Source organism: Rhamphochromis sp. 'chilingali', assembly GCF_963969265.1.
Source record: "Rhamphochromis sp. 'chilingali' genome assembly, chromosome: 9".
Classification (NCBI taxonomy): domain Eukaryota; kingdom Metazoa; phylum Chordata; class Actinopteri; order Cichliformes; family Cichlidae; genus Rhamphochromis; species Rhamphochromis sp. 'chilingali'.
This window is the reverse complement of record NC_137936.1, coordinates 17,736,189-17,749,953: the sequence shown is the minus strand read 5'-3', so window position 1 is coordinate 17,749,953 and position 13,765 is coordinate 17,736,189. Positions and strand designations below refer to the sequence as shown.

The 13,765-nt window shown below is 38.9% G+C and overlaps 1 protein-coding gene across 1 annotated transcript in view; it reads left to right on the top strand.

Moving 5' to 3' along the window:
• Nucleotides 1-13,765, top strand: part of scn8ab (sodium channel, voltage gated, type VIII, alpha subunit b) — a 45,757-nt gene that overhangs the window by 12,087 nt on the left and 19,905 nt on the right. The window contains exons 4-14 of the mRNA XM_080892400.1: nucleotides 84-164; nucleotides 259-387; nucleotides 2,528-2,619; nucleotides 6,447-6,665; nucleotides 6,849-6,912; nucleotides 7,575-7,716; nucleotides 8,300-8,506; nucleotides 8,588-8,869; nucleotides 11,196-11,519; nucleotides 12,832-12,964; nucleotides 13,269-13,507. Coding sequence (XP_080748526.1) covers nucleotides 84-164; nucleotides 259-387; nucleotides 2,528-2,619; nucleotides 6,447-6,665; nucleotides 6,849-6,912; nucleotides 7,575-7,716; nucleotides 8,300-8,506; nucleotides 8,588-8,869; nucleotides 11,196-11,519; nucleotides 12,832-12,964; nucleotides 13,269-13,507 — 1,912 coding nt within the window. The remainder of the gene's footprint in view (nucleotides 1-83; nucleotides 165-258; nucleotides 388-2,527; nucleotides 2,620-6,446; nucleotides 6,666-6,848; nucleotides 6,913-7,574; nucleotides 7,717-8,299; nucleotides 8,507-8,587; nucleotides 8,870-11,195; nucleotides 11,520-12,831; nucleotides 12,965-13,268; nucleotides 13,508-13,765) is intronic.

The window sequence follows — 13,765 nt, the reverse complement described above, 5'->3', positions numbered from 1 at the left end:
TGTCTTTAATGTTAAAGCCATATTTCAGTTATTATGGACGCAACTGTTCAGTCTTTCCTTAACTGTGTTCTCACGCTATTCAGCATGATCATCATGTGTACGATTTTGACCAACTGCATATTCATGACATTCAGCGATCCCCCGGAGTGGTCCAAGCAAGTAGAGTAAGTCCACCTCCATACTTCTCCTCAGCAGTCATATCCTCATTTGATGTTCTCCTCACCTTTTTTGTCCTCTTCTTTTTTTTGTCCTTGAAAGGTATACCTTTACAGGTATCTATACGTTTGAGTCACTCACAAAAATTGTTGCCCGAGGTTTTGCCATCGACGGGTTCACCTTTCTCAGAGACCCTTGGAACTGGCTAGACTTCATGGTCATTTCAATGGCGTAAGTACTTCAGAACACATTGATTTGTAATCAACAAAAATACGACTTCTCCCATATGAAAGATAAAACTCGCAGCTTGAAAACGGCACAGATAAATATGCACTGTCTGAGTCTTCTTTTGCAATCTTGACTCAGATTATATTTGTATTTAAAGTTTATATTTTATTGATCATAGAACAGCCAACAACTGCGACTTTGAGAAGTTGAAAGATTGGAATCAGATCAGGGTGTTTGTGCATCCTTCAAAAGTCTCGAAACTTCTTAAAAACAAATTTTCTGTTATAAGGCGTTTAAAATGATTGAATTGACTTAACTTCAGTTGGGATGGGTCCTAAAAGTTTTCAGTCTGCCATACGTATTGATAATAAACACATAAGGACAGTCTCTTTTCCTTAGTTTTCTTTAGTTTTATCTTATTCTCTTTTTCCTGAGCTAACATAATAACGTATTTAAAGTGGTATGGGAAAGGTCCTAAACTTAAATTTAACTGCTGATGCCAGCAATACTTTTCTAAAAAGTTGAAACATTAACATGTTTACCATATGAAAGTTTCTGGCATATTGTACTCATACTTCATAGCACAGTACCTGCATTCATTTTAGAAATAAGCTCCTTATTTGATCATTTTCTATTCAGCCGTCATACTTCTTTAGTTTCTGAGCTATTTTGTTCTGGCCCATCTTAAATGAGCTCAGTGAGTTTCTGGATGCATTTTGCTGTTGATAATATGGTATTAAAATGCATTTGTTTATGCACTGATAAATTTTAGGTTTTGTTAAGGTTTTCAGAAGTGCTCCTGAGCCCATTTAATGATTTCCACTGCAGAATTATTAGTCTGATCTTGATGCATTCCCACCTGCTGGCAAGAAGCTTGGGGCCATTCAGTACTGGTTTTCAGCCTCGTCCCTCGCATAGAAACTCTAAATTATACCATACACTTCTCAATTTAGGGTTCAAAAATTCTTAAAGCTCCCCTCACTGTGACGTCTGAAAGACCCCACCTACCTGGGATGCTTTTAACCCCCCTGGCAAATTAAAAAAAAAAATCAAACATCAGTTTGCTTATATGAGTTTTAATCTGACACTTTTGTGCAATTTATCAGTCATAGTAACAAAGTACAGTACGCACATTTTATGTTAAATACTCATATAAGCTCAGAATGATTTGAACATTGTTAAACTGGGGTTTTATTTGTGATTCTACACACTGGCATGTTTCTTATCAACACTTTTTTCATTGCCAGTTTGCTCTTGCCTGGGTATAGATTATGAATTTCTTTCCTTTTTCCTGTTTGCCAAGTCGTGCATGTGTGAAGGCAACAGGGGTTAGTTAATTTGAGAGAATGAAACCATTTATCGCTTTATTCACAGTTAAAGTGATTGTAAGTTGTAAGTAAAGTTGATTGTAATGCACTCAAAATAATATTCATGCCCAAAAACGCTTTAGTGTAATTTAATTACATATAAATTTTACAGTACAAGGTAAAACAAAATTTTCTTGATTTGCATACATCCAGTTTATACCAAGCAAATTTTCCTTACCAGTTAATTATTTGGATAAATAAATCATGGATTTTATATTTTTCTGTTGCATTTTGCATTTTTGGGTGTGATTTGTGTTGATATTTTTAAAATGAAACACTTCAACACAATGACTAATCCACATGACTCCATCACAGTTGCTGATGATGCTTATTCACATAGTCTGTATTAACCTCTTTCTTTCTTTCCCCTGGTCAGCATGGCTGCTGAGTAACTGTATCTGATCCACCTTGCAGGTATATAACAGAGTTTGTAAACCTAGGCAATGTGTCAGCTCTGCGTACGTTCAGGGTTCTGAGGGCTTTGAAAACAATTTCAGTTATCCCAGGTAAGAGAGTCCAGGTGTTTGTGTTTGCGGGTGGGCGAGCCACGGGGTTGATGTTAGGTGTGGTTTTGTTCCACTCCCTCTCCTCTCCTCTTCTCTCTGCGTTCTCTTCCCACTGGTTGAACAGGTGTTCTTGCTCTCACCGTGGTGTCCCTCCTGGTCTTCGATGGTGGTGCTGGTGTCGTGTTCTTGCGCATACGTGCGTGTAGTTATCGTGTGTGTGTGTTGTGTGTCATGGGGCTCTGTTCTGTGTGTCATCCTACCTTGTTACAGATATATAACAGAGTTTGTGGACCTTGGGAATGTCTCGGCGCTGAGAACGTTCAGGGTTCTCCGAGCACTGAAAACTATTTCTGTCATTCCAGGTGAGACTCCCATTTAAACACTAAGGCTGAGCTTACATTACCTCTTAGCTCTATTTGATTCTTTCATTTTAGTCTTTCTTTTACTTTTAAAGAAGGTATTGATTTTGAATTATTTCCTTTGTTGTTTAACTTTTTATTTTTTATTATAATCAAAAATGGTAGCAATACATTTTTGATAGGCTTAGCAGTCTACTTGCACCTCACATTAAATTAGAAATGTCCAGAGCTGGCATAAATTAAAGGGAAAAGTTTACTCTAAAAGCCATTCTGCATGTTGTTAAAAGTGATTAAATGAACAAACTAATTATTGTGAATTTTTTCACCAACTGTCAGATCAACTGTGTTCAGTTTTACTACGTTCTTTGATCCAAATTATCACTGCAGGGATTTGTTTTTAACACTATTTCATTCCCTAAGACTGCCAAGCCTAATCTGACAACTGCATGAAGCTTTGAAGTACATGCTATTACACGTTTGGCTTTAAGAGGCTATTCTTTTTATTTTATTTTATTTTATTTTATTTCATTTTATTTTATTTTATTTTATTTTATTTTAATCAGGATGTAAATAAACTTTTTTTTTCTCTTTTGAAGATCTTTATCCATCCTGGGAGTGAAAGAGAAAATATAAAGAAATATTATAATGTGTTACATTTCTTTGCACTCATTTCCTATTCTTTGGTGTGATAAGAAACTTAAGTCCTGATTTCCAAATTGACATAAGTTAGCGAGACAGCCTAAATCCACAGAGTTGTTACAAGTATTCCAAGGTAACCTTCCAAGTACCTTGAAAAACTGTACATGAGTGTAGTGTACTACTGTAATCTAAATATTTCATATGCTCTAATTTTCTTTTTATGTTGGCAACAAACAATAGGTCTCATTTCTGTATTTTTATATACATCACATTCACCCGTTGTATTTTTATGACAACTCTGTAAGCACCATCGCAGCACATTACATGCTTCACACATACAGCATACACAGACAGGGTACAATAATGTTAATTCCAAGCGTACAACACTTAGTGTGGTAAAACCAGCTTGAAGTTTCAACACCATGAGAGAGAAAAACAGATGCCCGGGATGGAAATGGTTCTTCGGTTAATGCAAGGTCATCACCACGTTTTAGACGAGTGATGCTGACATAGTCACTTCCTTCAGCCTTAGCGTTTAAATGACCTGCATGACACCTCTCATTGCCCCCTTACCCCCTACCTACAGGCACGTACTCTTCCTCACCTGTCCTCTCTTTCTCCTCTTCACTTCCTGCTTCCTCGATTGAGCCTGATTATGTCCACTGTTATCTGTTTGTTGTGCTGTTGTGTGCAGTTCATTTGTTGGATGCAGTGTAATTATAAAAGAAAGCTACTCAGGGATGTTCCCATAGATGAACACACAGATTTAAAGGAAATTAGGTCTTTTTCACATGGATCCTAAGTTACACAGTTGTACAGTTCCGATAAATCAGCTTCGTATTTCTTTAGCTCTCACTGTGTACATTGTGTACAGTTGTTATGTTTTTTTAAAAAGAAAGTAAACCAAGTTTCAAGTCTAAGGTTTTACATATTGGGACATAAGAAAAAGGGTTAGGGTACTCTTCAGATCTTAAAATGATTTAAATACAACCTAAAATCAACAACAACACGTGACATTTTGTCCATTCTTTATTTAACAAAAAACTAAGACAAAGTGCAGAAGCAGTGTGTCAACAATATATCTTATGATTCATCAGCTTATAGAACCACTTTGAGCAACAATAACTTGACGTCATCATTTCCTGTTTGACATTATCAGTCTCTTACATTGTTGTGATGAAACCACTCTTGGACCGCCCTTCTTTACAGCGTTGCTTCAGTTCCTTAAAGTTCACTGATATTTGTTTGTCCACATTTTTTTTATCATTGTCCTGTTCAGTGACTCAATGTCAGCCAAGCCATAGCTATAGAAATGGCCTCACGTTTGAGAATATTTTGGTACACAGAAGAGTTTACGCTTTGCTTGTGCTGCTGCAAAACCAGCCCAAATCATCACCCCTCCACCACCGTGCTTCACAGTTGGTGTGAGGTGTTTGTTGTGATATGCTGTTTGGGTTTCACCCAGTGTGATGCTGTGCATTATGACCAAACATCTCCACCTTGGTCTCATTGTTCCAGACATCTTGTAGTTTCTTCAGATGGAAATTGGTGAACCTAAGTTGTGTTGTCATGTTCTTTTTAGAGAGGAAGCTTTCTCTTGGCTTTCCTCCTAAACATACTTGTTCAGTGTTTTTCTGACTATACCAATATGAACTTAACATTTTACATGCTAACTGAGATCTGTAGTTTGAAATGTAGCTCTTGGGTTATTTGCAGTTTCTCTGAACATTGCATTCAATTCTTCAGAATACCGTAATTCCAAAACATCTGCTTTTATAGAGGTGGTGCATTTGATAATCAGCACCTGGCTGTTTTTCACACACTGCTTCTGCATTTATTTATGTTAAAAAATGATGACACAGTATAATATGTCATGTCAGTTGTTCATCCATCTGAAGTTTTAATTTGGAGAATAGCTAAGGACCAGATGATTTTTATCATATGCATAACATCAGAATTAAAATTGTTCAGCTTCTTTTTATATAAATATAAATACAAAAGTGTGCCTTTCTAATGGAAACATCCCCTACAGTGGTAGTATTCGTCGTAGTGCCATATGCTCTCTGTAGAAATTGAGTGTGATTTCTTTTTAATAGTCTATGACAGAAAAATCAGTGCTGTACACTTCAGTATTGGTACGGTAAACTTTAACTAGAACAGGCCAGAGGTGATACAGTGGCCAAAGCTAAGCTTATCAATGACTAAATATTCAAAATGCAAAAACCTGCATAAATGTTAGATTTTCTCTTAATATAAACACTCATTATATTAGGTCAGCTGAGCAGCCTGCAGTCTTAATCTAAATTAATACAAGGAACGCTGGAAGTCAACAGGCAGAAAATTAGTATGTAGGCAGGGGAGACGTGGAGAAGCAGGACAGCATGTTCTTCTACGTCTAAGGTGCATAAATGTATCTGCAAACAATGGCTGTCTACACTTTTTTGTTACTTTATGGGACTACCTGTACCTGTTTATTTTTTGGATAGCAGACTATTACAGATTCTGGATGAAATATCTCACAAACTGACTGGTTTTCTGTTAAGGATGAATTAGGGCTTTAACAAAAAAAATGAAGGAATTTAATTGCATATTATTTTGAAAATGCGCCACTTTATTCTACTAAATAATAAAATAAAATTAACTTTGGTTAAAACGTAGTTAAGTGATAGTTCAATTACAAACACACAGCATACAGTAGCTAGTGCTGAATAATTAATCAGAGTTTGGGCTTACACTTGCATCGAGGCAGAAATGACAATGAAAAGCAATGCCTATGCACTGGTTTTATTCTGTAAGGGACTGCACAACACACTCTGAATGTCAATTTCTGGTATTGAGACTTGGCAGAGCCGGGTGCAGATTCTTAAGAAATCACTCCGATGCCTGCCAAGTTTAGCTTTATATAAGAATCTGCACAGCACAGGGTTAAAGACAGAATTAGTTTATACATTACCTAATTTACCCTTTTCATGCATGATTCGAGTCAGCTTAGAAGTGCAGCTATAACACTGAACCCAACACATCTAGTGCAAAAACATTTTATTTGTGTCTTATTTTGTGTATGTGTCTATGTGTGTGTGTATTTGAATGTGTATCTCGGTGTGCATGTGTGTGTGAGTTGTGCCTGTTTCCATGTGTGTGAATTTGTGCACATTTGTGTGTGTGTGTGTTATTCATATGTTAATCGACAGGCCTGAAGACCATTGTGGGCGCTCTAATCCAGTCTGTGAAGAAGCTGTCGGACGTGATGATCCTGACCGTCTTCTGTCTCAGTGTCTTCGCTCTGATTGGACTGCAGCTGTTCATGGGGAACCTGCGGAATAAATGCGTGATCTGGCCGATCAACATGACGGCTCTGTACCCGAATGGCAGCCGGGCTTTTGACTGGGGTGAATACATCATGAACACCTGTAAGTGTTGACTTTAAAACTTGATTAAACTTTGGGACGCGTATGCAGCATTAGAGATTCTTTGACTTAGTCATGATGTCTGAGGGATGAAATATTAACAGAAACGCTGACTCACTCGGGTAACACAGACTCTTTGCCCAGTGGCCAATGCAAGTGACTGCTCTCTCTCTCTTTTTTAAATAGCTAATTTCTACTTCCTCCCTGGTCAGCTTGATGCTCTGCTATGTGGAAATAGTTCTGACTCAGGGTAAGCCAGTACTTCGCTCAGTAAATCCTCACAATTATATTTATGCTATGTTTACAGGAGCTGTCTGCCATATTCCTGTTGTTCCACCACACATCTTAAAACATTATCAGAAATTTAACAGGGGGGCAGTCGGTGTTTGGGGTATTTCAGCATCAGATCCTTTTCCTGGGATGACCCAGCTAATTTCTCCAGTCACAGCCATTACGAGGCCTTGTTGACGCTTTCTTCCAGTGCAGTTACTCCTTGTGACATCAATGTATTCTTGTTTTCTTCTAGTTTGTGCTAGTGCTCCACATTCCTCCTAAATACTGCTACCTGTCATATGTTGGGCTGTGGTTTTATGCCTGTAAGATTCTGTTGAGCTCCAGCCAGTTAAACTTTTGATGCTTAGATATGGCTTATTGCTGTATTTGGAGGTGTAACAACGGCCCTGTCTTGCATATCTCCAGGGGATATTTGATCGTATTTTGATCTGATGGATTCACAGGGTGTGTAGATTAAAGAAAATCAAAAAGCACACGAGATATTTTTCATCTCGTTGCATCCAGGGCAGGGATGTAGATCAGGATGCATGTTATCTTACCTGTGTCGATGTCAAAGTGGTGCTTTTCATTCACTTTTTAAATGATGGTTTTCGGTATTGCTCTGTTATCCTCTATCAGACGATGTCCAGAGGGTTTTACATGTATGAAAGCTGGAAGGAACCCCAACTACGGTTATACCAGCTTTGATAGCTTTGGATGGGCTTTCCTCACCCTCTTTCGTCTCATGACCCAAGACTTCTGGGAAAATCTCTACATGCTGGTAAAGACTTGTTTTATTAAAGCCTCTCAGTGCCCAGTAGCTACCTCTCCCTCAAGCAGCACACTTCATCATAAAAAATATATATGAATCATCAGATTAGCATGGATGTCTGAATGATTCAGCACTTTTTGATGCTTTTAGGGACACAAATGCATGTGCAAATTCAGTATGTGCACCAAAATCTGTTAAGGTAGCTGCACTACCATGACTGTGAGCTGGAATATTTCCTGCTTCTGTAGACCATCACCATCACAAGCATAATAGCTTCTCCTTTTTTGGCAAAATAGGTTTGTGTTGTAGTGTGTGTACGTGTATGTGTGCGCAGACTATAAGGCATCGTTTCAGTATGGACGTTTTCCCGGAGAAGGTCTTCGGATTGTCGAAACATCAGAAATGCTGACATAGCACACAATATAGAGTGCATACTAAAATCCAGCAGAAAAAATCCATAAACATTAAAATAACTGTGCACCAAGGAGGATTTCAGTTATATTTTATCATTACTTGTTTCATTTTAGTCTTAATCTTGCATGATAAATTACTGATTCATTCACTTTTATGCTATGTCTGTGTTTTCTGTGAGACTCTTCGAGCTGCAGGGAAGACGTACATGATCTTCTTTGTGCTGGTCATCTTTGTGGGCTCCTTCTACCTGGTGAATCTGATCTTGGCTGTGGTGGCCATGGCCTATGAGGAGCAGAACCAAGCCACGATTGAAGAGGCACAGCAGAAAGAGGCAGAATTCAAAGCCATGCTCGAACAGCTCAAGAAGCAACAGGAAGAGACTCAGGTCTGTCATACTCTCTAATATACATACACCAATATGCATTTTTCATAGTTTTAGGTTATCATGTCTTTTTTTCTCTCTCAGGCTGCTGCCATGGCGACATCTGCTGGTACTGTGTCAGAGGCTGCGTTAGAAGATGAAGGTGGGGGGCACTTGTCCCGCAGCTCCTCGGAGGTCTCCAAGCTGAGCTCCAAGAGTGCAAAAGAGCGTCGCAATCGCAAAAAGAAATGGCGACAAAAAGAGCAGGAGAAAGAGAAAGGAGACAGTGAGAAGGTGGTTAAGTCCGAGTCAGATGATGGCAGCAAGAAAAGCACCATTCGATTCCCAGGGAGTCGACTGGGAAGGAAGACGTCCATTATGAACCAGGTAAAGTTAGCGAGAAAAGCTGTAAACTCGAGAGTTTCAGCAATGGCCCCATAGACTGTATATAAAAGATGGCTGTGGATGCTGTGATGTCACTAGTGGTGTTGTGGCCTTCTAAATCGAAGTAAAGACATTAATGCTCATCCTCCAGCTTCACTGTGCTAATGTGTTAACATTATTCTAACCATAGCTCTGTTTTTAGCCACCAGGTAGCAAATCTTTATATGACAGTTAGCCCAACTTCAATAATCCTACAGACATTACTGCTGTTTAGTTTTCTGTCTTCATGTGTGTCTGAACTGATAGGAGAGCAGTACGTTTTTGTTTTTTAGAACATGGTATATCATCTTTAGAAGGAAACTTGCGAGTTAACTACCTGCTTATCTGTTAAACTTTGTAATCCTTTTTATTGTTTCCTGGATGAGCAGCCCAAAAATCTGGGCTGTTACACACACACACACACACACACACACACACACACACACACACACACACACACACACACACACACACACACACACACACACACACACACACACACAACCATGGCTACATCACTTTAACATACAGACCGAAGGAGCTGGGATCTGTTGGATGAGTCACTGTACCTGTTCGTACTCTTGAATCACAGCTACCCAGATGCAAAAGGCACCAACAGAGCCCCCACATGTTAAGTTTATTGACTACAATTACTTGCACTTACACCTAGTAAAATCTATCTGTCATTCAAAACAGCCATTCCTATAATAATGTATAACTTTAAGCCTTAAAATTAAAATGGGTGAGTTGTGTAAAAAAAATTTTTATTTTTGCTATAAAGTTGGACATTTTAACATGTGGGTATAGGGGGATTGAGTTACTTTTGTAGCCAGTCTCTTGTGGCCATTTAAGGAATTGCAGTGGCCAGGATTTGTATGGGGATCCAAGAAGAGCATGTGTGCTCATCCAGAGCTTGGGTGGATGTGATGATTCAGCTTCTTCCTGCACTTGGTGGTTTAAGCAGTGACCTCGTTGTGGTATCAGCTGTATCAGCCTCTCTTGAGCCACAGCCCTCTTGGGACTCTTCCTGCCACTTCAGTTGTCATACAGGCAGTTTTCCTACTCTTCTTTCACTCATTGCAGGACCTTTTGAGACTTTGGTTTCTTACTACTTTGTCTACATTTGTTGGCCAGTCCTCTGTACTTTATTTGTGCTTGTACGTATTTGTATTACTTTATCTTTCCCTGCATTGCAGTTGCAGACAGGATAGAACAAAATAATAATCAAAATAACCCAAAAGCTTGCAGTGAGCTTTTCTTTCGTTAAACATTGTTACGTAGTTTTTTCTCAATGAACACCACAATGCTGAAGATTTTCAACATTAATACTTCACTTATTAAGATCTAATGTGTCATTTAAGTGTGACTTTTAAGATACAGATAATCGTTTTTTTTAAATGTATTTTTTTAGTAGGAAAAAAATGGACCGAGATGAACATCACTGTTTTGCCTATTTGCCACATATGTGGCGTGGTGCAGAAAAATTTAATATGTGTCTACAGCCTCAAGATATGAAGGATCATTTCTATGTTTATCATCTGAGAAGTGATCCCCTTCACCAAAGAGGCGGAAATGTGATGCAGGGTTTACTTTACAATAGAAGGCGTCTTGAGGCTACTGTCGTTGTGATTTGGTGCACTATAAATAAAATTGAACTGAATAGAAAAAAATGGGACCAGCATCTAGGTAAAATGTTATCGTCTTATTCTTATTGTCAGCAGATTAAACATATAACCCTCCAAGTTCCATACAGCTGACGAGATGGCTAAATAACAAGAGCAGCTAGTTCTGAGCTAACATTATGCCTGCTAATGTTAGACTCAAGGGTCCTAAAAATCACACTTTCTCATTGATAAACAATTCAATTACATTCTCACGTTTTACTAGTTTATTCGATAAGTGTCTGAATCTAACAAGGATTCCACTTCAAGGAAAGTTACAATAACAGTGGCTAACAGAGGCTAACGACAGCTAACAGCGGCAAAAACAGCAGAGCTTAACAACTTACACTGTGCCGCAGTCATCAATCTCCTGCTACTGAGTGGTGAGATTTTACACACTGTAATGTTATTTTTTTGGAGCAATGCAGTTCTTCTTGAAAAGCAATATAACATGTTTTAAATATATTATGGTTATATTTTGTGCCTACTGCCTGTTTCTCATTTCTTTTTAGTTCCCTTCCTCTGATTTATTCTTGTTTTATATACCCCACCTGTACACATCAACTAACTCCTGCTGTTTTAAATAACTCCTTAATTCTCCCTGTCCTCATTTATCTCTCCTCTTTCAGTCACTACTCAGCATCCCAGGCTCACCCTTCATGTCGCGCCACAACAGCCGCAGCAGCATCTTCAGCTTCAAAGGCCGTTCCAAGGACATGGGCTCAGAGAATGAATTTGCAGACGACGAGCACAGTACAGTAGAGGAGAGCGAAGACCGTAGAGGATCCCTGTTTATACCTTACCGTCGCAACAGCTACAGTGGCAACAGCCAGGGCTCATCACGCATCCATCCGCTGGCACCCCACCCTGGAGGGAAGAGGAACAGCACAGTGGACTGCAATGGCGTGGTGTCTCTCATCGGCCCTGGGCCCGGCAGACGGCTTCTGCCTGAGGTGAAAATAGATAAGGCAGCCACTGATGACAGTGTAAGGACGTCCATGGGACACCTAATACAGTTTAGGCATGATGTTGGTGGCCCGGGTTTCTGCAGCTTCTCCTTCACAACCTCTTCCCCTGCCTCTTGTTCCTCTTTTCCCTAAACCCAGTATCTCCTTTTTTCCACTCCCTGAGTACACAGAATCTGTTTTATTTTTTCACCATACACTGACTCTTAGACTTCCAGCCTGATCTAATGCCTTTTCACTTCTTTTTTTAGCAGCACTAGAAGTCACTAACCAGTTGAAAGAACATCCGCAAACTCACTCCCTTGCCAGAATCATCACCATTACTTCACTAACAGTAATGCGTAATGAGATCAGCCCTTTCGAGTTGCCCTAACAGTTCAATCACTGAGAAAAAAATCATTATTATATGAAATTCTTTTCATTCTTTACTTCTACTTCCTCATTCTTGAGGGCTTTGTACATCTGGACACATACTATTTTCTATCACTGTTCTTATCTGGAGTTCTTTTTTCTTCTTCTTCCTTTCAGCCTCACTTTCCCTCTGCTGCCTTCTCTTTCCTCCTTGCCCTCATTTATCCTCTGCTTCTGAGAAATGGATGATGCAACGACAAATATGAAAACTTTTTTTTCCTATAATAAATGTCTCTTGTCATTCTAGCTAGCATGGTTGAACCCTCTTTTATTGTCAACCAATCTACCTGCTTTTTACCTTCTCTAAAGTTTAGCATGATGTGTCACTAAATGATGTCTTGATGTCTTCCACTCTCTTGTTGACATGCATGCCACTGCATGCATTTTACTGTTTCTTAGGGATTGTATTTTTGTCATGCACATTAAATGATGGCAAAATTAGAATGTGCTACCTTAAATTCTCAAAAGTAAAAATACCTCAAATCAGATTAAATCATAATGGAAAAAAGAGGAATTGAAATTGAGCCCTCTTTCAAAAAAAAGTTTTAAATAAACCCTGGTTCTTTACCTGGTTGTGCTAATTTAAGGCACCTATTTGAGAATTTACAGTAAGAACTTGAAATGTATTTGATTATATTTTCTGGAAAATGTAGAATATCAGTACATTATTTGATACTAAAGCGACAGTTCTTTTGCCTTGTGAGCAGACCTCAGATCTCTTTCATGATTTAGATGGATCAAGTTGCATCTTGTGGCAACTGCTGTTGTAATTTGGCGCTATATAAATAAAATTGAATTGAATTGAATTTAGATAGCTGTGGAGCACAAGGTTGAATGTCTGTTTAGATTCATGTAATGACCGTGACATCATGTCTTTCTCTGAGTACAGACTACAGACGTTGAGATTAAGAAGAAGCACTCTGGCTCTCTCATGGTGTCTGTGGATCAGCTCAACTCCTCCTTCAAAGGGAAGGACCGTGCCAACAGTCAAATGAGTGTAGTCACCAACACTCTGATAGAGGGTACAGAGAGTTTATATGTTTCTCTTGTTCTTTCTAATCCTGTGCCGTTAATTGTCAGATTAGCTCTTAGTGCTAAAATACGTTGAGGACATGAAAATGCACAAGTAAAAACAACATCAGTTTTCCTCGGTATCAACTAAGTGACAGCTGTTGTTGCAACTTGTTAGTATATGCCCATAAGTTGCATGTAATTATCACATAAGTGAGGTGTTCAGGAGTCTAGATGTTACAGCACATAATGTCACTTAAATAACTAAATGTTAAACATTTCACGTCCCCCCTTTTCTTCCATCTCTTTGTGCAGAATTGGAGGAGTCTCAAAGAAAGTGTCCTCCCTGCTGGTACAAGTTTGCTAACGTCTTTCTCATCTGGGAATGCTGTCCCATGTGGCTAAAACTCAAGCACATAGTCTACTTGATTGTCATGGACCCCTTTGTTGACCTGGCCATCACCATCTGTATTGTTCTCAACACCCTTTTCATGGCCATGGAGCACTACCCAATGACTCCACATTTTGAAGAAGTCCTGTCTGTTGGAAACCTGGTAAGAAGCTGCAGTCAGTCTTTATTTAGTCTTTTTTCTTACTGTTTCCATTCCTTTTTGTTGTTGTTTTATGACTGCATGCTCAGTATGTCTCTCAGAAGGTACAGAAATGTCGTAGGTGTATTGTGTGCCTCAATTACCTCAAGCCAACTCATCAAAGCTTCATTTGATATGTGCACTTAAGAATATATACACATACCGTATACAGGAATCTGATGGGGTCTCATTAAAGATTTAGTACCATTTTAATGTAGCCAA